Here is a 23,525-nt window from a genome sequence, read left to right on the forward strand (position 1 = left end):
CACAATCACAGATAAGCTCTTGGAATGCTGATGCACATGAGTTGTAATTGTAAGTATAGTCCTAACTGTCTCTCGGGTTCAGCACTGCTTCCCAGGCCATAGTCTTGCCTGAAAGGAAATCGTGTATGTTTTATTTCAGACAACATGTGCAGATAAGGGGAAATACCGTGTATGAGATATCCTGCATTCAAACAAACAAACAAAAAATAGACAAAACAAACAAATTAAGTGCGGGACCTCACTGATCTGTGTATCTCCGACCTTTGACCTTTTGCGCCCTTGTGCATCCCTTGCATCCCAGAGTAGATCACAAATTGTCAGAAATCGGCCTACATAGAATGAAGTCAGGAATAGCCAGAAGGGTTGTAAGAGATAAATTGCAACTGTAACAGTCTTTCTCCTTCACACCAACTCAGGGAGGGGGGGTTTATGAAATACAAAATAATTAACTGCAAGATATATATGCTAGATTGTGACAGTGAGTTGACATTGCAGACAGTGTGGTTATGTGTTCTTATCAACACTTTAAATGAAGTGGATAGCAATTACAGCGCTGTTGAGTGACAAACGCAGCTGAAGAGTTGTGAGCAGAGTTCTCAGCTCTTATTACCAGGCCCATCGTGTTCTGATTGCCTTCCCTATGCCAGTTGTGAGTGCAGCACGACGCGTGTCCCGCTGGCCTGGCGCTGACTTCAGGCACGTTTTCCACTAACAGCTGCTGTGGCAGAGCCAGGGAGCACACTGCCCCTGCGCCTTCGCTGCACAGACATAGTGCAGCAGGGGCGCAGCGAGGGTTTTAAAAAGGTGGACAGTGGCCTGAGAACCGGGCTTGGGTCATGTCCTCTATATCGGATGGGAATGAGAGTCTCCAAAAGAGAACTTGCAGAAGGACTCCCAATGACAGCTCAGCCAGGCCCAGGGGAGGGAGCAGTGAGGTTTCCTGCATGAATGGCAGTCGGATAAACAATTACCTACATCTCACGGGGTGTGTTTACCCTGTGTGAAATTGGAGACTGCTGAAATTAACACTGGGATATGTTTCCCATAGTGAGACTTAGTCCTTTGAATTTATTTTATATTTTTTTTAAATAAATAAAACTGAGACTGGTTTCAGGGTCTAATCATGACTCCTGTGATGTGTCCAAAGGGACGTTTTTTGTGTTTTTTCCCCTTCTGCTTACAGTTACGCTATTGTAATACGCAGTGTGTTTTAGTGTTCTGTGTGTGTATATTTCTCTGTAAGTTAACTTTGCTCTGGATAAGCGTATCAGTACAGGAAGCACAGTTAACTCATGGATCCTTTGAGCCCATCACTGTAAGCATTCTCCTTCACTTGGAACTGGGTTTCATGCAGTGATGAAATGTCCACACTGATTATAAATGGCTGGAGTGTGTGTTTAAGTCCCCCCGTGGTCTGTCCTCATCCTGCTTGAGAAACACTAGTGAGAATGTAGAGCAATTATTTTACTTATCGTAGCTGCTGGGTCACATGTGAGAAGAGTGACAGTACAATATGGAGAAAAAGGAAAGCTTTTTTCTTTTAGTTGTTACATCAGTCATTTGTTACTGTTTATTAAAGTCCCAGTACTATATTGCTAAAGATACTGTAGATTGGATTCCACTTAATAAGGTTCACTGCAGACTGTTATCCCCAATCAATGCATAGAGATCTATTGATGATGTCTGAAGAGACTGAACTGATGTGACCGATACATACGTGAGGGGAGACAGGAGACAGCACAACACTCTAGTCTTCACGGGCTTGATCTGACAGACATTCCCAATAAGACATCTGCCCCTGTGTTTGTGGCAGAAATCTTACAAAAGTTTATTTTCTCTGCTTGCTTGATCAAAATGAAAAATCAACACCTATGAAGTTTTGATGGGGTTTTGTCACTGCCCTCCCCCTCACTTGCACACACACACACAATTTCACTTTAGTCAGTTGAAATATCAGGACAGACTGGCAAAAGTTTGAAATGAATGAAAAAATCAATCAACCGCCATATTAAAATTTTAAAAACAATTTAAACACCGTCTGTCATCTTTTGTAATAACAAAGCTGTGAAATGTAGCACTTTTATGCCTCAGTGGTACTATTAAAGCCTTCCACTGCACAGAAATGAAGAAGTGTTTATTGTTCTGCCAGGATGAGGCTATGTGACGAGTCGGCACCCAGGCCGTACCGACTGCCCTGCACCGATCGTTCGTGGCTTGAGCATGGCCCAGGGCTGTGTTTTCCACATGATCGCTGTCAAAAAAACTGTTATTCTTTGGCTGACCCAGATGGAAAGACTTTAGTAAAGATTTACATTAGGTGACAGAGTGGTCCCATAGGATGACCTGTCAGGGCTGAAGGGAGAGAGGAAGGGAAAAAAGCACACAGTCGCATACAATCAATTAAATATCGCTTTTAAGCCACTGGCAGCATTGGATCTCTTTACAAAGAGGGAAGAAAGCAGAGCAAAAAGAAAAGGGAAGAAAAAAGAGTGCAAGCTGTGCACTACATTAGAAACTGTTGCCTGCCAGCTGAGTTGCCAAGAACTGTAAGGGCTGGCTTTCATTCGCTTAAAGATCAGACAGCAGCAGATGGATTGAATCTGATAAATAACTATATTTAAATGAGCCAGAATATTTAACAAATACTGTGGCTCAGTTGGAGTCACAACCAAATAAAAGCTTTGACCTTTAATTATTGAACGAGGATCACATCACACAGAAGGGCAAGAGTGTCTTTTCCAGCATGTCATTGTGTCTGACCAGCAACGCCAGATGCCAACTGAACTGATTTTGCATTGTTCAAGTATTTAACAGACATTGGTGCTGAACTGTTAATATATATATATAGTGACCCTTCCCGGGGCGAGGTTTGCAATGGGAGATATGGGAGGAGAGGAGCATTACCCTGCTCACACCTACATTTAATCACCTGCTCTGATCAAAGCCACCTGTGTCCGAATCACACGTGCAGGACCTGCACTCTATAAGCTGACCCATCTCCTGCTCTATCAGGGTATTGTACCGTGAGGGAAGTGTAGGAGGTGAAGGAGCATTAGAGAAGCAAGCAGCTTAATAATTAATGGTAGAGTATTAAATATCCTGTTTACAGCCCTGTTCTGAGTGACAACCTCCTTTGTGTACTTGACTTTGGACCGGCTACTCAACCCAATTACAGCTTATGACCCCTGCTCACGGACTATACCTACAAGATCGACTTGCCTTAAAGACACTTTACTCTTGCATCCTGAGACACACCTGTCCTATACCCTCTGAAGTGATTATACCAGTCTATTTTATCTGCTTTTGTTTTTAAACTCCCGTTTTCTCCAAGATTCATCCAGAAATGCTTTTAAATGGTCTATTACCAACAGACTTTAATTACCAATACAGTTGTCTCTGCTACGCTGTTGTCAAATAAGGAATCTCTTCGATCAGTTGAAGTAATTAGTTAAATTGAACACACTGGCCTCTGACCTCGGGCAGCCACTGCACCGACTGATAAGGATCTAAAGGAGGTGGGTAAGTAATTGTGGGGACACAGGATCAGGAGGAAATATCACTGAGTAATTTGTTGTCACCATGACCAGCAGCACGGAACACCTAGCCTCTTCCTGACCTCCCCTAAGGTCCTACTGGAAGTACCGCACCAAAAGAGAGGCAGAGTGACACCTCCCAACTCTTGCTACCTCATCGTGGGTTTTTATTTTTATAGTTTTGTTCTGGATTCACTCAGATCTCCTCAGAAAACTAAAACTGCTGTGCCCACTGTAGACTATTGCTGTGAAAGTGTGTTCGGCTTGTGATTGAATGTCTGTTGTTGTCAGTATGTCAGAATGCATAAAATAGTGTGTAAAATATCCCTGGAAGTGGAGACGGAATTATTCCCTGTATTCAGTCTCACAGACTCGAGGATGTCTTGAGTGCTTCTTGGGAAACTTTGTACTTGCTGGATGTGGAATAGATTGAAATCTGCCTCAAATTACGCCTGCTGTGTGAACATTTGGATTTTTCCTTCTTTGTGTGTGTGTGTGTCCATGTAACAATGAATAATTCCTCCACATATTTTTAGAAATGGCTGGAGGTAGTCCATAGCATTTGCTTCAACTCTCTGGTCTTGGATATGATTATATTTGACTGAGAATCACCCATTCTGCATGTCTCTGGTATTAATTTATTATTAATATATTATAAATATACACTATCAAGTGTATATTTTATTGACACATGCATCAGACTGTAATCGGTGGTGAAAAGGACTTTGCGGGGGGGTAATAAAGTTGCAAGAATACCCCCCTCTTTAGTATTCCAAGTATGCTGTCTTAGGTTAATTAACTACTATCAATGTTTTTCAGAGTTTACATTGGTCTTGTAAGGATAGTGTTATAATGGCAAAACTATAGTGAACACTTTGAAGCACTGATGTGAACTGGAAGACAAGGAAAATACATATGGTAGAATAGAGAGTATGCCTCATATATATTATAGTCTTCACAATACTTCTATTTTCTACTTCCAGTGTCCTGTCTCTCCTTCTCTTCCTCTCGCCCCCGCCCTCTGTTAATCCTCTACGGGTTGAGCAGTCTTGCCTTGCCTCAGGTGTCTGACTGCCCGAGCTTGCACCCTCTCCTCTCGCTCCCCAGTGGTGGATGGAGTTGCCCGGGAGCTGTCAGAACTGCATGGTGTCTTAACTTCCTTTTGACACCTCCTCAAGACACGTCTGTTTACATTACACCTTCGGAACATCCTAATCTTCTCTTATACTTTAATCTGGTTCGCCATACTGTACAGATGACTCCCTCCCCCTACAGAGTGCCTTGCCTCTACGCATAAAGTTGTTTGTTAGGGAGCACTTCACTGGCTATTCTCTTCCAGGCCTACATCTGAGAACGAGCGAGCTGCGATCTGAGTGTGCTCAAGCCCACAGGGGGAAATGAGCTCCCTTGTGCGTTAATGTCACAGCCTCTTGTTGGAGTTCTGCTCTTCTTGCCCTTAATTTCGACTCGGCAGCATTTGGTGTCACTTGCGGAAAAGGAGGCTGTATATTGGGGAGATAAATCACATCTGCATCTCAGCCTGAGATTCATGGTTCAGAAGACCTGCTGTTTGTTACAGGGTGCTCCCTTCCCGAATGCCTGGCTTGTTTCTGTGCAAATGCTGAGCACAGAAATTATAAGCTTCATGCACACGCCTCATTTATTTTTTATTACTTCTATATCCTTTTACTATTAAGTTTATTACATTTTAGCCTCTCAAGGCAACCAAATCCACTGGTTTTCAGCCTATGTGTCAGAGGGCTCTTACAAGTGAAATTAATGGGTAATTCTGTGTGGAAATAATGGGGACAGGCTTAGGAGGCGCAGTGGTGCTTGACTCTCAATTACCTCACGATATGATTGGTATGGTTCAAGCATTGTCTGTGCGTCTTCACTCATGTCTACTTAACCCTCTCAAAAGAGACATTCACCTAACAATACCCTGCTTCTCCCTATTTAAAAATAAATAAATATATCATTAGATAATCTAAATGGGTCATATGAAGGTTTTACTTCATTTGATGCAGTAGGAAGCCTTTATCAGGAGCTAATGGGGTAATGGTGTTGTATTGTGTAATATCTCTTCTTAAGTCATGGTCAGGGTTAACAGTGCACCAGGGGCGGACTGGTACCAAAAAATGGGACCAGGCCATGTGCGGTTCTGGGTGCCGACAAAGTGTGGTCCGGCGGGGTGGGCAATATGTGGTTCTGGGTTTATACCATACAGATGTTCTTCCCTGAAGGGCCTGCTACATCCCTGATTCATAATTCTTAAGGAAAAATAAATGTTAATGGTAACTGAAGTTCACTTTACTGTTGGTTTTGTGGGCTTATAATAAAAGTCTTGTGGTTACCTTGTTATTATCAGATCCTTTGTAAGTGTGGTAACTTTATCACCCTCCTCAGCCCTGAGCTTCTGAGCAGAGGGAGAGGGTATATAGATGTATGCTGAAGGAGTTATTCATTTGGGATTTGATGGTGCACCTACAAGATGGTCAGCCTGTGGCCAGTGGTCTGCTGAGAGCATAGGTTTCCCTTGTGAAGGAGGTAAGATGGTGAAATGAAATGCTTCCGTGCAGCACAATGGATGAGCCTAGACAGGAATGTATACTTTTTTTTTCCTTCTTTTTTTAATTGCTACCCTTGCTCAGATTCCTTCCTCACCACCTTGAGAGTTGCTCCCACTGGGGAAATATTAACCTTCGTCACGCTTTGTTTCCAGAACTCGTACTGTGTCTGGGTCTGGGCAGGGGCTGAGCACTGAAAACACTGCAAATTACACCTGAACTTGGGCATACAGCACATGTCACATTTACACAAATGATAAAAAAAAATAAGTAGATAAAGGGATAAGTGTGCTACAGAAGTGGCACTCGAATGGATTATACCTAAAGTTAATTTGTCTTTACTAATCTACTGATAGGGCCACTATCTGTTCTGCGTATTTTCCCCATTGCTGAGCCCTACTTCATTTAGTTCAGAGCCCGATATTTTATCATCTGCTCCAGTATTACAAGCTCTGCCTATAAATAGATCTACAGCAGGTGTTACCAAGCTGAACTTCATACTTTAGTTGAAACAGTCAAGAGTCAAGGCAGTATTTGTATATGATTTAAATGTCAGACTCGCATGGCAGCTCTGTTTGCTGTTCCCCCTCTCAGAGTCAGCCTAGCATGCGAGCTTCTGCCCCCAATGCTCGAACAACATTAATTAACTGGCAACAGCCAGGTACAGTAAAAGCAGCTGGGTAATTTTAATCTAATCTATGTCAGAATATAGGTTAGTCCCTGCACTTCCTCATCTGGGAGGTGGCAGTCTGGATGAAGTCCTAATTATAGCATTGTTACAGAAGTTATGTTTACTGGTGTTTTGGATTACATTGAAGTATCTGCAGTAGTCTGCAGGGGTGGGGTGTATATATATATATATATATATATATATATATATATATACACTCACCTAAAGGATTATTAGGAATCATTGTCATGTTCAAGAAACCAATTTGAAATGATTCGACCTTTGTGACATGGTGCATTATCCTGCTGGAAGTAGCCATCAGAGGATGGGTACATGGTGGTCATAAAGGGATGGACATGGTCAGAAACAATGCTCAGGTAGGCCGTATATATATATATATATATATATATATATATATATATATATATATATATATATATATATACACACACATACATATACATATATACACCGATCAGCCATAACATTATGACCACCTGCCTAATATTGTGTAGGTCCCCCCTTTTGCCACCAAAACAGCCCAGACCCGTCGAGGCATGGACTCCACTAGACCTCTGAAGGTGTGCTGTGGTATCTGGCACCAAGACGTTAGCAGCAGATCCTTTAAGTCCTGTAAGTTGCGAGGTGGGACCTCCATGGATCGGACTTGTTTGTCCAGCACATCCCACAGATGCTCGATTGGATTGAGATGTGGGGAATTTGGAGGCCAAGTCAACACCTTGAACTCGTGATTCATCAGACCAGACCACCTTCTTCCATTGCTCGGTGGTCCAGTTCTGATGCTGACGTGCCCATTGTAGGCGCTTTCGGCAGTGGACAGGGGTCAGCATGGGCACCCTGACTGGTCTGCGGCTACGCAGCCCCATACGCAACAAACTGCGATGCACTGTGTGTTCTGACACCTTTCTATCAGAACCAGCATTAACTTTTTCAGCAATTTGAGCTACAGTAGCTCATCTGTTGGATCGGACCACACGGGCCAGCCTTCGCTCCCCACGTGCATCAATGAGCCTTGGCCACCCATGACCCTGTCGCCGGTTTACCGCTTTTCCTTCCTTGGACCACTTTTGATAGGTACTGACTACTGCAGACCGGGAACACCCCACAAGAGCTGCAGTTTTGGAGATGCTCTGACCCTCTGTCGTCTAGCCATCACAATTTGGCCCTTGTCACTCAGATCCTTACGCTTGCCCATTTTTCCTGCTTCTAACACATCAACTTTGAGCACAAAATGTTCACTTGCTGCCTAATATATCCCACCCACTGACAGATGCCATGATAACGAGATTATCAGTGTCATTCACTTCACCTGTCAGTGGTCATAATGTTATGGCTGATCGGTGTGTATATATATATACAATAGGCACAGGTTTGGTAGGGCGGGGGGGGTGGCAATGTTCATATATATATATATATAGGCACTGTAAATAAATATACACTCACCTAAAGGATTATTAGGAACACCTGTTCAATTTCTCATTAATGCAATTATCTAACCAACCAATCACATGGCAGTTGCTTCAATGCATTTAGGGGTGTGGTCCTGGTCAAGACAATCTCCTGAACTCCAAACTGAATGTCTGAATGGGAAAGAAAGGTGATTTAAGCAATTTTGAGCGTGGCATGGTTGTTGGTGCCAGACGGGCCGGTCTGAGTATTTCACAATCTGCTCAGTTACTGGGATTTTCACGCACAACCATTTCTAGGGTTTACAAAGAATGGTGTGAAAAGGGAAAAACATCCAGTATGCGGCAGTCCTGTGGGCGAAAATGCCTTGTTGATGCTAGAGGTCAGAGGAGAATGGGCCGACTGATTCAAGCTGATAGAAGAGCAACTTTGACTGAAATAACCACTCGTTACAACCGAGGTATGCAGCAAAGCATTTGTGAAGCCACAACACGTACAACCTTGAGGCGGATGGGCTACAACTGCAGAAGACCCCACCGGGTACCACTCATCTCCACTACAAATAGGAAAAAGAGGCTACAATTTGCACAAGCTCACCAAAATTGGACAGTTGAAGACTGGAAAAATGTTGCCTGGTCTGATGAGTCTCGATTTCTGTTGAGACGTTCAGATGGTAGAGTCAGAATTTGGCGTAAACAGAATGAGAACATGGATCCATCATGCCTTGTTACCACTGTGCAGGCTGGTGGTGGTGGTGTAATGGTGTGGGGGATGTTTTCTTGGCACAGTTTAGGCCCCTTAGTGCCAATTGGGCATCGTTTAAATGCCACGGCCTACCTGAGCATTGTTTCTGACCATGTCCATCCCTTTATGACCACCATGTACCCATCCTCTGATGGCTACTTCCAGCAGGATAATGCACCATGTCACAAAGGTCAAATCATTTCAAATTGGTTTCTTGAACATGACAATGAGTTCACTGTACTAAACTGGCCCCCACAGTCACCAGATCTCAACCCAATAGAGCATCTTTGGGATGTGGTGGAACGGGAGCTTCGTGCCCTGGATGTGCATCCCACAAATCTCCATCAACTGCAAGATGCTATCCTATCAATATGGGCCAACATTTCTAAAGAATGCTTTCAGCACCTTGTTGAATCAATGCCACGTAGAATTAAGGCAGTTCTGAAGGCAAAAGGGGGTCAAACACAGTATTAGTATGGTGTTCCTAATAATCCTTTAGGTGAGTGTATATATAATATATCTAAATCGCAGCAGATGATTTTCCTTAAACGATTTTACCTCTCTTGAGAAATAGCACAGCATCGTTCATTGTGCTGCAGTGTCAGCTGAGGTGAGTGGCTCCTCATTGCAAGCTGCTCAGGGCTGCAGTGCTGGAGATGATATATACTGTATATATTGAAGTTAAGGCAAAATCTAACCTGGTAAATATATAACAGCTTTATCTATAAATATTTAATAAACAAGTGACCTCCCTACTAACACAGGCAAGGCTTTGGTTTTGTTTTGTTTTGTTTTGTTTATCTTGTTACCACATCACATCTCTCGTCAGGTAGTGCCAGGCTGCATCGTGGCCTGCTTCAGCGAGTTTGCATAAAGACTTAATTGAATTGTGATGTGAAATAAACTTGATGAAAACCTTAATACCACAAGAATAATATTTTCATTTATGAAGGACCGTCTGATCCGAGAGTCGTGGAGATGAGTTAAAGCTGCTGAATCCCTGCCAAGCCAGAAGTCCTTTGTGTCTTTCTGTCAGGTGTTTTCTGAATGAAGAAATGTTAGCAAGTGTGCTGCAGTTCACACAGGTGCAAGTTTGCTGCACATCCCAGTTCAGGGTCCATAGAGCGGGCCGAGGCCATTACAGGCTGTTCTTGCTGACATAAATAGAACCTTCTGTTTCCTCCTCTTATCTGAAGGATAAGACTCTTTGTATTATGGCGTATGTTTTCATTTTCATGTTTAATTTATTCTTGTATCATCTCCAGAGTCTTATGATTAATTCATGACACAATAAAATGTACATTGTCTAGTAAAACAGTCTGTGTCTCTTATGTGTAGACCCAGCCTTTATTTTCCTCCAGGTTGGAATATACCACTTTTATTTTTCCCTGCTGACCATCCCAGCTCCCTGAGTCCAGCCCCTGTGTGTCTGTTTGTGCATGGTTTATTAGGATTTAGTCAACTTTCTGTCAGTAATCCTCCTTAAAAGCAAGCGCAAGATGAAGCAATAGAGTTTAGAGGTTCCACTTGGATGCTTTCCAAAAAAAAATCATAATAACAATAATAAATGTCACACTTTTACAAACTTGTGCAAATATTGCTTTTACAAAGTGTACATCATTAAAAAAAAATTACTGGATACAAATCCATTATAGTAATTGAATCCACAGGCGTTTCTAATTGGGCCTTTTCCCCAAAACTTGCTTTTCCATAGTATTTCTACACACTCGGGCAAACACTTAGAGAACACAAGACTTTAAGTGTTGCTGAATAGCAGTATTATAGTAGGACTGTGATGCTGCATATTTTACTGGACTTTTAAAATTAAAATTAAAACTTTTTTTTTACCCCTTCAAGGGGACAGGGGTGAAAGGCTGACCTTTAATTGTGAAAACAGCTGTTGCAGCCTTGGGCATCTCCTGAAAAATTGTGCTGCCCTAAATCCAGCCCTAACCCCTGACTGCTGTATTTGTCAAATCATCTGGGGGGGGGCTGACATATCGTAGGTTAGAAAATTATTATAATCTTTTTTTTTACAACCACCCTGAGTTTTCTTGACATGATTAAGCTGTGCTATCTGTTAGGCCGTCGTTTAAAATGTCCAGTGAGGGATCCTCCTGCTTCACATTCATGTTAGGGGTCCAGCAGAGCCGGCCGTGTGTTTGTTCTGAACTCGATGATGAAGTGAACAGGTTCAGAGTTATTGTTGTTCAGGTTTGCTGTGACCTGCAGCAAGTTTGACATTGCTTAAAATACATTTGGTTCAGTTGAACGAACATAACGTGTGACTGTATGTTCTCTGAAGCAGGAGAGTGTGTAAAAATGTCGGCTTGTGTCGCACCAGTCTTTGGAAGGGATTTCTGTCCTGCAACATCCTTCATTCGTGTGCGGGGGCCAACCGTGGACAGACTTTGGCGAACCAAGATCAAGTACGCCAGTTAGCTGTACATGTTAGGAAATGCCAACTGTCTGATGAGCTGCAGATGGCAGTTGAAAACGTGACTATATGTGTTAACAGGCAGCCTGGTTTGAAAGCAGTTTCCTTTTTTTAATTATTTAAAATCTAAGCAGAAGGGTGTTCTGAAGACAAAGAGAATGGATATCACTCATCGTGACAGCTTGTGTTTGTGTCTGTGTTCTTGGTTTTGGTCCTGAGCAACTTGTACGTCGCATCTTGTACTTATCTTGCATCTTTTTGATTTTGTGTCTTTCACAAACAGCAAAGAAACTCAAATAATTTTTGTCAGGGAGGGCTGGCCAGACTGCACCGCTGGATTCCCTTTCTACTGTGGGAATCGTTGTTTGTTCTGATTTTCAGGGTCAGCTTTCGAAATCTGTTTGGCACATTATAATCACTCAGTTACAGCAATGTGAAATGCAGCTTATTGTTCGTCACAACAAATGCAAGTGAGTTTTAAACATTAAACAATGTAATGGGACACTGAAGCAGGCCTTTGTAGTGGCTCTTGCTGCTGTGCTCTGCCCTGCCTCGAACGGGGCACCACTGTCACTATTCTGTAATTTGCAAAACCAAACTGCATCTGTGGTGACGACTTTATTGCAATCCCATCTCTTTAACATTTGAAGAGGCAATGCTGTCACTTTAATTGAAGTCCCTCCTTCAGCACAGTGGGAAGGTGAAGAATTTCTCTTCATACCTGTGTAAGTCTGATGGTTTTCTGCTAGGGAGTTAATTTAGAAAATTACCCCACTGAATAAACCATGGACAATATCAAATGCTTTGTTTGAAACAGAAATCATTACTCTGTGTTCTTATGAGCACAGCTAATTGAAAAGAAATGAGTGCTTGTCGGAGAGATGGCGCAGATTAAATACTAATTTGTGTGGCAGCGAGCTGTGCTGGTCTGCTGCATGCCTGTTCTGTGTGGCAGGAACTGCTGATTTTTCTGGGGACTTTTCCTTCTCTGTGGCTATGAGCAGACAAGGTTACTCAAAAGTGGATAAACTGCTATTCTGCAGTTGGATAAACAGACTCTTGGGTCTTTCCTTAACACAAGTCTTTTTTTTCCTTTTTCCTTTTAACTCTTCTCTTTACGGAATTTTCTCTTTACAGTTTGGTTGGAGGGTGTGGGCAGGATGTGCTCAGACTGTTGGGAATGTGAAGTCAATATGTTTGGACAGGATCCTTCCCAAAAACAGCTTTTCTAGGCAGACCCAGTCGCAGATCCGCTCCTTTGATGCATTTCCATGTGGAAATTATTTGCCCGTGCAAACAAATAATCTGTTAGGTATGGGGAAGGGGTTAATGGCTGTGGAGGCTTGGATACAGCCCCGACATGAGCTTGCAAATGTGCTGAAGTCACAATATTGTTTTTGGGATGAGTTCATTCATGCCTAGGTCTATGCCTAATGAGCTTAAAGGCTGCAGCAGAAATTGAGAGTGACATGTTACTCATGAAATGGTAATGATCCGTCGATGTTATAATTAGCATGTTAGATTTGACAGAGCTAAGCAGTGTTTGTCAGTGACAGGCATCGTCCCTCTGGTTTCTGCCACTGTTGGGTATGGTATCTAGGGGGATATCTTCACAGAAAGACTCGCTACCTAGGTTAAAACCATTCTTCTCTGTCTCATGGCACACATCTCTGGTAGATCATACCCAGGGTTCCTTGTGTGGGTTTGATCTGCAATCCATTTTGGATTCCCAGTGCCAGTAGGGTCAGGTGTGGGAGGATGGTACTCCACTGAAGTTTGATAATTGCATTTGGGAATGATTCAGCTTTACTGAATGCATCAGGGCATGCGTCAAAATCGTTTTTGTTATAACAGGCTTTCATATTGCACACTCATAGGAAACTTTGTATAAGCTTTACTGTTTTCTGTCACAAAGCCGGCAGCAGTGTGTGTGTGTGTTACTACAGTGTGTTAATGCACATATTATTGCTTTTAATAATGGATTACAAGACCTAACTAATTTGGGCCCGGAATGTGTTAGACGCTTGCAGATCCATTATGTAAAAAGCTGGCGTACCGCCGAGGACCTCGCTGCTCTATAAGTGCATTGTTTACGGCACTTGTGAAAGGAAAGTGCATTTTATCACTAAGCGCTAATGGTTCTTATTGCTTGTATTAATCATTCCCACCTCTGCCGTCCTGTCAGATATGTGTAATTTTAATACAACCTGAGGATTTGTGATGCCCTCGCACTCACTGAATTGCTTTCCCTTTTCATTATTAAAACTATTGTGTGATTGATTGATTGATTGATATGAAGACTGTGTGGGTTCCCTGTGTGGCAAAGATTAAATCCCAAGTCAAGATTGATCAGTGAAGCAGAAGTATGGCTCCTCTTCTCAGCCTTTTTTCTGTTTTGTTATTTTGCTCTAATTGAAGAGTAAGTGAGCTGCTCTTGTGTGTTTGTTTCTTGCTGGCTGCCGCATCTGTTTTTTGACACAGTGCTGCCTGCAGTGTACAGGGAGGTGACGGTGGTTCAAAAACATCACTCAGTGCATCACTGTGCAGTTTTTACTCAGGAGTGTGGGGCGCTCTGTCAGCACTGTCAGGAAGACATCCGACCCTAGAAATAGCAGGCTGCAATGTGACAGGTTTGCGGCCTCCCCGTCAACTGCCACGTAATTATATTAACGGTTCAGTTAATCACCTGTGAAAGAAACACACATGTTAAATTCCTGTCGGTACCCTGTCACAGACACAAAGGGAGAAGGTGGACTCCACTTGGCGTACCCATAGACTCAGTCAAGGCTGGCGTTCTTGCACCGAACTAACAGGGTGCCAGTTTTTGCTTGACTGATTAGTATTCAGAAGTGCTAGGCTCACATTTCTGCATTGCAGGGGCTGAAACTCCATACATCTCAGTCTGGCTCCTCTGAGCTCTCTCCTCCTCACACTACCTAACTGCTCTTGGGTATGGCTGGGCATAATCAATTGCCCAGAATTGAGCCCAGCCCAGCTCCTAATGGACAACTGTGAGGCATGGTGTATATATATATATATATATATATATATATATATATATATATATATATATATATATTTTTTTTTTATTATTATTATTTTTGTGTGTGTGTGTTGACAGTGGATGGGGTGCCTCCTTTCTGGAAATCCAGCAGAGACCGTCTCTCTCCTGCGCACTGTGCTGGATGACTGATCGCCAGTCAACCTCTGCTTTAATTGCAAAGTTAAATGGAGATAATAAGTGCCTAAATACTCTGTGCACTAGACTAGTACTTGCCATGTTATGCCCTTGTCTGTTTGGAATGCAAATGATGCAGTTCCTGTAATTAATGACTTGCTGTTTAACAGTGATATCTGATTCCACATGGTAATTAGAATACATCAGCATGAAGCCAATATGCTTAATTACCAGTTGCTGAAAGGACTGGGCTCTTTCTAAGTTGACTGCCTATTTTTTTTTTTTTTTTGGGTCTTGAGTAAAAAGTTAACGTATTTTGTCTTGAGTGTAATTTTTATATTATCCTTTACAGTATTTGTATATTACCTGTTGGGATACTTGCTTTAAAAGTGTTTTGTAAATTGTAAATTGAATTTAACAAAACAAAATGCTTTCACAATGCTGGTGCAGTGGAATATCAGTAATAAATGCTTAATAACAAATACCAACTGAATGTAGTTGCTGCATTTTAAGTTGAGTGGAATAAGTTACATTAAAAGCAATTCTTAATCCTGGGGAGAAATAGCAGGATGTTTATGAAATATTCGTTCTACTAAACCAGGTGCTGCCCTTTCTGAACCATTGTTGGGAAGGAGAAACTGCAAACTCAAATGACTTTGCCACAAAAAACAACACCAAAAAAAATACAATTCTGACAATAAGCCTTTTAAATAAATAAATACACATGCACTTTCAACATAAGCTGGGGAAAAAGAATTGTATTCTTCTGAGCCCCTGAAACCTGGAAGAGAAAAAAGTATCTTGCAGACTGAAACGCTCTGCTGTGGCCTGGTAGAAGAAGCACAGTGCCGTCCGCCGCCGTGATTGATGCCAGTACCCTTCAGAGATGAAAGGGATTTATGGGAGAGTATGCACTTGGTTGCGCTCAGAGAACTTTTTAATGCATGCAGATCCACAGTCAGGTCATCCCTTGTTACACACCTGCTCGTCTGCCTGGGTGAGAGAGCACTTTCTCTGAAATAACAAACCCTCTCCACGGTGTAAAAGCATGGAACAGTTGGGGACCATTTTAGCCGAACTTACAGTCACATTAAATTCTACATGCTGTCAGCGTGTAAGTTAAACAGCTCAGGCAGCAAATGCCTTTGAAAATCATTTAATGTCTTTAGCTATATTTATTATTAAAAAAAATATATATATACACAAAACCTCATAGGCTGTAATCATACAATCCAATAAAAATCATAAAAAAATAGTAAGGAGGCAATTTATTTTCATTAAAACTACAAATGTAATTATTTCAATAAGGGAAAATAGATGGCTAGTAAAAGTTGTTTCAAAGCACAGAAGATTGGTGGTTTGTATGTTTTGGACATGTTGCCAGATTATTATTTTATTATTTTATTTTATTATTGAATTTATTTTTATAATAAAAGGCAAAATTTCCCTGATACATTTTCCTTTTTCTTAAAAAAAAAAAAAAATACAAGTAACTTATGTTATTTGTCTTGTGTGAGTAGGAAGTCTTTGCGCTTGGAAAGCTACTATTGCTGAGCTGTCAAGTTCGATTCTGCCAGCCACAGTGTTGAGATACAATATGTGATTCACACACTAATGAAAAATAGATGCATGAAGTCTGTGCTTTATTTATTTATTTATTTATTTATTTATTTATTTATTATAATTTTAAAAGGGGCATCCTTTTTCAGTTTAGCCCAAGTCAAAATCATGTCCATCTCACTGTGACTGAAATATACACCCGCTTCCAAACACCCACATGCCTGGGGATACGGCCGATGTCACAACTGCCACTGATAGAACTGCGATCCCTTGCCAGCGCAGGGAAAGTTAACGGGACGACGGCGGTGATGAATGAGTCAACGCGGCTGCTGCGGGCAGGATACAAGCGGCTGTGAACAGGCCATCCCTCAAGATGATAACCAAGCACCGTGTAATCCTGCAGATCTGTCTCATTGTACTGGTTTTCTCAGTGTATTTATTTGTTTGTTTTTTGTACCATTTGTGAATTTGTAATGGTTTGGAGATACAGAAAGAAAAACAAATATATAAATAGTCGCTCTGTTATCACTTACAGGTATGAGTCTGCACATGCTGCTATTAACGGGGTGGGGATGTAGGGGTTGGGGTGAAGTTGCAAACTTAATTTAAACCTAATTAAACCTCAACATAACAAATCCTGACTCCCTACAAACTGTCCTCCCCCCCTTTTCTGTGGTTCACTTGCAGACGTGAGTCATTCAAGACGATCAGGGCCCTGAAAGCGGCTGTGCGTGGCCGGGGAGGGCTGCAGGTTGTGGAGAAGTGTGGGCTGCTGTTTTGAAGTCATCCCATCATCCTATCCTATTGTTATTGTTTCTTTCAGATGGAGCCAACACTTCAGTACTTATATAAATCTCTTAGCAAAGCTGCAATGGCATTAAAGATGTATATCCTGAAAAAAGGATTAGATTCAATGTGTGTTACAGCCAAACACGCACTGGGCAGGAGGGGTTGAAGGGCCAGTGAACGTGATAGCCAGCAGGATCTGAATGTCTGTACTGGACTAATCAGAGCTTTATTTTGAATGCATGGGACTGATATGAACATGCATCACTGTCGATTCGATTTTTTCCTGACAAGCGATAACACATTTTTCCCACAAAGTAATAACAATGTCAGTTCTTGACTCGAAGATGGTTCAGTTTGGTTACAGTGCTTATTTTATACTGATATGTAGATGGCCTGTCATTCCAATCACTGTTATAAAGGAACTCTTGTTAGTGTCGTCTTATTTCAGCTGTGGGATGAATGCTGTTTCTTTTAAATCATGGTTTTGGTAAGATTTCAAGGAGCAAATACTAAAAATACAGTTGTTTTTATGAAATCCATATTTATGTATTTTATTTTGATGTTCCATATTTACATATTTGTAAAGCTTGACTAACATCACCCACACCCCAAGGCAGTAGTTGAATGAGCTACTGTACTGGGGTTTGAACACTTGTGTTGTGTGCAAGTTATTCCTGTGAATTTAAATCAGTTTGGGCCTTTTATACCCCAGGCCGTATTCTACCCATTTCCATATTCTCTTGGCTGCAAAAGTACTAAAATCGTATTATATTGTGTCTGTGATTTATGACAGGTGTACAGGACATTATAAACTGGTACATTTATCTGCTAGCATGGTCCTTTTTAACATGCAGTCCTGGATGCATGCTCCAGACAGTTGACATCTGAGGACGCATACTCTGAAATAGTCACGCACTCAAAATTTTTAGTTTAAATGGAAGTTAAACCTTACAGTACATACACTATATATCAAGGAAAGAAAAACTTTAAAATGGTTTTATATATTAAGTGCAGAGATTTTAAGATATAACTTTGGGATAGTGGGCATGGAATGAGTTTGTTTTATTTGAGAAAGGTTTTTACTTGATTATCAATTAATCCGAAAGCAGGACTGCCCGTCTTTGTGACAGCCTGCCAAACAGAGGGAAGTTCCCTTTTGTTTTGTTTACACGTTGTTCATACTGAAGAGCAAACCATATTTAATGAACACTAAATAACTGAACTGAAGTACTTAGATGTTGACTCAGATCTGTGTGTCCTTTGTGATATGGTTTATGACAAGGCTGATATACACAACTCTATTTCAATCCTTCTGCGCTGTCCCTAATTTCTCAGCAGTGTACTGTGCATTCCTACTTTAATGTCACTTCGAGTAAAAGCCCAGTACAGTAAATCTTTGAGCTTTGTGAAAAGGCTAAAGTTGATATACAGTGCAGTACTGAACTGTGTCTGACAGTTTTAAGCCTATTCTATTTTAGTTGAACTGTGATTTAAAACACCTGAAGGCCTTGTATTACTCCTGGAGGGACTGATATCCCAGTACTGTCGGCCGTAAAATAAAGAGAATTTTATGGCAAGGGGGACCTTTGTGGCTCTGTGGAGAATAGAAAAAAATTGCGGAGTTTGAAATCTATCAAGCTGTGCACTGAAAAGCTCCCAGGGAGCAGTCCTGATGAAAGAGTGTGGAGAATTAGAGGGAAATGGGTTCTTCCATTTGACCATCAATTATACCCTGCTTTCCTTTTCACACTACAGCAGGGGGTGATTTTTGGAGAGTGTGTATTTATACTCAGCAGCAAAAACATGGTATTGATTGCCAAAAGTAGCTTCGTGTTGGGTAGAAATTATTTTGATGTCCTTTCACATAACATTGGAGAGTCAACTTCTAAAATACTGGAGGGAGATTGTTAAAAACACTTGGAGACTTTTATGGATCAGCTTCTCTGTTGTGTTCGTCAATGACTGAAGCAGCGCTTTTGGGTCACCGGGCAAGGTGGCTGGCAGGTGGAAGGGCCCCAGCCTTGCTGCATGCCCTGGCTGTGTGCCTCTGTCCTGACCTTTCAAGGGGCCCAGTTAAACACAGGGCTGCTTTATTCCTTCATCCTGGCACTTTCATTACTCACCTCCTTGTGACCCGAGTCAAAATTGTGTGCTGTGGGCTGCCAGTGGACAGTTAGGACATGCAGTTTCTCTGAAAAGAAGCGTAGTCTAAAGCAGTGTCTCTTTCTAAAGTCAGACTGGGACTGGTGACAGTTCTGCAGAAAGCTGCTTTTGGCGACTGCTGATGGTGACTGGCTGTCCTGCACTCTGCAGTGGCTTGAGAGAGAATAAACCAGGTTATCAATGCTTATTTTAATAATTGTCTGGTAATGCTGAGCTCTATCTCCAAGTACTTTACACACTCAGGACACAGAAAGTGCACACTACTTTAGTGTGAGTGTTGCAAAGTTGGGGCTTTGGCTTTTTTTCTTCTTGCATCTTGGCCTGTCTGTTTTAATTGTGTTCTGTGAATGATCTGGACGGTCTTCTATGCTCCTGGCTTATTGACACTCACCTGTTGGCTGTTTTATGTGTGTTCTCACTGGGCTTCCTACCTTCTCACAAGGCTGCAGCAAAATCCTCAAAGTATTTTCTCTCTCTTTCTCGCAGATCACTTTCTTCATGCTGCTGTCAGCTGTGTGTGTGATGCTGAACCTGGCCGGGTCCATCCTGTCCTGCCAAAACGCACAGCTGGTGAACTCCCTGGAAGCCTGTCAACTGGTAAGCCCCACGCATGCTCACGATCTCCACGCAGTAGTGACACCCCCCCATTGCCAGCAGACGTGCACAGGGTTGCCAGAGTGTGCAAAACCCCCAGAGGGGAGAGAGAGGGCAGTGTGTAGGAGGCAGTGGACCCTCTAAGACTGGCACACTGCTGAGAGACGAGGGCGCAAGCAAAGCTGCACACGCGCTACGATCATACATGTCTCCTGGGGAACCCAATATAGAAATCGCAGAGGTTCATGGATACTTTTGTACTTACAGTCATGTTTGTTTGTGTCTTGTTGTTTTCTTTAATTCAAAATGCCTTTTCAAAAACAATGTTTTTTCTTCTCAAATATATAGTTATTGATTTTTGGACTTGTTCAGTTGAGTGCTGTTTAGAGGGCTTGATTCTGTTACTCGTCTGTTTTAACTTATCGTTCTGTAATAACGAAAGGAGCTCCACACAATGGATTCAGGTTGATGTCCCCCAGCAGGTCTGGCACCATAGGATTTCCAGGCTGAAAGGGCTAAGAGATTAAAATCTGATGGATTTTGACAGAAAGTGGGGAAGATAAGAGTGAGATCAGACTGGTTTATCCTTATTTGGACGTACTTATAATTCTTCTGATTTAGAACATTAAAAACCTAAAGGCAGCCATTCAATTTCAAAATAAAGCTATTTGTTACTATTAAAAACACAGCTGTAAAAAGTGATTTATTTTTTGCTTATAGCTCTGTATCTGTGTGTGGGTGGATGTCAGTATATTCATCACCGAAGCACCATTAATCATATTTGAGTTTTTTTGATCTTTTTCACAAAGGTGTATATTTGTGCTTTCTCCTACATGCGGTACAAAATGGTATTGTTGAAAATATCCTGCAGTTTAGCAAAAAATAAGAACTTAATGTCTGTGTTTAAGACAACTAATAGTGTATCTGTACAGACTGTCATTCATATTTATTTAAGGCCTTTGAATGACCTTTTCATGTATGGTAAATGGCTTTGCCTGACTACTGGCCTTTAGATAAGTTGCTTCCTTGGGTTTCCATTTGTGGAAGAGTGCATGTCTCTCGTGTTCTTTCTTCATTTTGCTTGTAGCCTACGGTGTCTTTCATAACAGAGATTATTGGTGCACTGACGAGGTACATTACTGCTCAGACAATAAACACAAACTTTACATCATATTTATACATATTTACTACTAATAACAACATTCTGTTTAGTGTGTTTTTAAATTGTGCTGTATACTTCTATTGTAAATCTTCAAATTGTATGTTTTTGCAAAACACTCGAAGCAGTAGTTTTCGTCTGGAGCTGATTCAGCTAAAGGTTGTTTCTCTTAAAAACAAGAACGTAAATTTGAATCCTATTAATTATGCAGTGTGCGTACTGACATCTTATCTAGCTATGGTTTACACAGTACAATAATGGTGAGATGGTACGTAATCTTAAATACTTTAAGTTACAGGTTTGTGCAGTCTGCCTAAGCTCTCAGACTCCTACATCTAATGACATACAGTCAGATGTCAAGTCGGGGATGTGAAATCCCAGCTTGACATCACCTCCGATTTGCACAATCTCATACATCTTCATTTATTGGTGCTTTACAAGGAAACAGTGTGTAACAAGAGCAATATTCAAACACATGTCCAAGCTCAAGAAAATTTAATTCAGGAAGCCTGAGCCCAGGAATATATTATTTCCACGGGAGTCATACCTTTCACTTCTAATTGGAATAATGTGAACGTATGTTTATACCACAAAGCAAAATATAATCATTGTCTCAGGAGATGTGAAGGAATATGAAGGGCTGGCATTTTCCTTTGCCAAAGTGCATATAAAGTACATAGCTCTGCACGAAGCTTGGAAGAAAATATATACTTTAGTGTAATTTAGATGCCTTTGTGGCAGTTACATTAATTACATGTACCTTGGGAAAAATGTTGCACTGTTTTTGGAAGTAAGGTATAGAGTAGTTTACACTTTGACTTTTACAATCGGTACCTCATATGTATATTCTTGTTTTTATTGTGGTCCTTAAACAACATTTAGCCTTGTGATGGCGTTTATGAAAAGGGTGTCTGGTAGTGGTGGGTGAGATGGTTGTATTTTATTCTTTCTCGTCCTGTGTCGACAATCTGCAGTTGAGTTTTGAGAATCATGTCCTTGTTGATCCCAGACGTTGTGTTAATCTGGTTATGACTGATCATTAAAAAAACACACACAAAAACTGTCACAGAACTCATTATGCCACTCTGCCGAGACATTCCAAATGCACCAATAATTGTAAACAAAGGCGTCCTGTTCTCATGGTAACATAACTATGACATTACTACAGCAATTACTGTGACCCTTCTGAGAGGCACACACGGCACTCACAAATTATTGTATTGTTGCCCAAAATGTAACCAAGCCGACTGGTTGCATAAATAATCAATTTAGGCAAAGTCTGTAATCAGGCACATTTACTGTAGTCCCACAGTCCTGATCCTTCACTCAGACACCCTTCTGTAAGACATTGTTAGAGTCTATTTTTAACTCCCTAACTCAAGTGCCAAAAAACAGTGTTAATTATCCGTCAGCTTTCATCAGGAGGGCCTCTGATGGTATGCGAGGTACAGCTTTGTGAGAAAAGAACTGCAAAAAAGGGATTTTAAAAATCTAATTTTATTTAAAACAAAATGCATAATCTAATATCAGAAATTTGACAAAAGCAGGGTGATCATTTGTCATTATTCACTGAAGTCATACTGGTCTTTTTTGTGCGTTAATCCCCATTAATTCATTGTTTTTATGACCCTGTTAGCAAATTGCTCTCATGCAAAGTGAAGTATACCTGTATATATAAACTTAAACAAATACACAGAATTGTTTTAAAATATTTTACTTATGCAAATAGTGTGTGTTAATTCCCCCCCAAAATTATGAATGAGATTTTTCAGTAAGTATCCTAAAAAAAAAAAATTATTCAAAAAGATTTTGAATCATCCTCCCACATGTTAGCAAGAAGCTGGGCTGCCACAGAGTAAGTTCTGGATGATCTCAAGTTTCTGACTGTGCCTTTTTCTCGGCTGCAGCTCCTGAACTTTATAGACAGTTATCATGATGCTTGTGTGTGCAGATTAGCTGAGAGACGCGGTGCAGGAGCAATGCAGTCGGGGAATAAAGATGTTTTCATGGCAGGAAACCTCTGACGGGGTTTGCCATCAATACTGACATTCAAAAGATCTGAATCAGAACACCTAGCAACGCCATCCTTTCAAAGGGCAAAGGAAACATTGTGAAGGTGAAAGAATCAAATGAAACACATGTTCTTCTTTCTTTGTTTCTCTTTCATCGCCTGTCTTTAAGGTAATGGATGACTTTGCATTTGAACACATTATTTTAACACAGGAAACCAGTGGCCAGATGCAGCAGGCGAATCAAGGCGCCTACTCAGTTTAGCCCTTTGCTGTTTCTTCAGTAGAAGTCTGTTTGCACAAACTCCCCTCACCTTTAGGTCAATATACTAGTTAAGGTTAAATGCTGCTTTATTTCATACTTGAGTTATCCAGTCCTTCAGGTGTTTTAGGCAGCTTAGAGGTCTTTATCGATCAAAGATCTCCAGGAGCCAGAGACCAGGAGACGAGCTGCAGGAGCCTGACCTCCACTCCAGGCCGAGACTGACTGGGAGGTTCCTTGGCTCACAAACTGCAAATGCGACAGCTGCTGGTTCTAATTGAGAAACTGGCAAAAGATTTACATATTAAATGAACTACCCTCCCCACCTATAAACACACACACACCCTGCAAAACCTCCTCCGAGAGCTGAAATGTTAATGAGAGTGGCCCCCAATTCAATTGACCTCTATTACCTTTTGCTTTTCTTTATTC

At 41.4% G+C, this 23,525-nt stretch overlaps 1 protein-coding gene across 1 annotated transcript in view; it reads left to right on the forward strand.

The window, feature by feature from the left end:
- Nucleotides 1-23,525, forward strand: part of fam189a1 (family with sequence similarity 189 member A1) — a 127,020-nt gene that overhangs the window by 73,164 nt on the left and 30,331 nt on the right. The window contains exon 3 of the mRNA XM_066701274.1: nucleotides 19,556-19,666. Coding sequence (XP_066557371.1) covers nucleotides 19,556-19,666 — 111 coding nt within the window. The remainder of the gene's footprint in view (nucleotides 1-19,555; nucleotides 19,667-23,525) is intronic.

Source organism: Amia ocellicauda, chromosome 4, assembly GCF_036373705.1.
Source record: "Amia ocellicauda isolate fAmiCal2 chromosome 4, fAmiCal2.hap1, whole genome shotgun sequence".
NCBI lineage: Eukaryota > Metazoa > Chordata > Actinopteri > Amiiformes > Amiidae > Amia > Amia ocellicauda.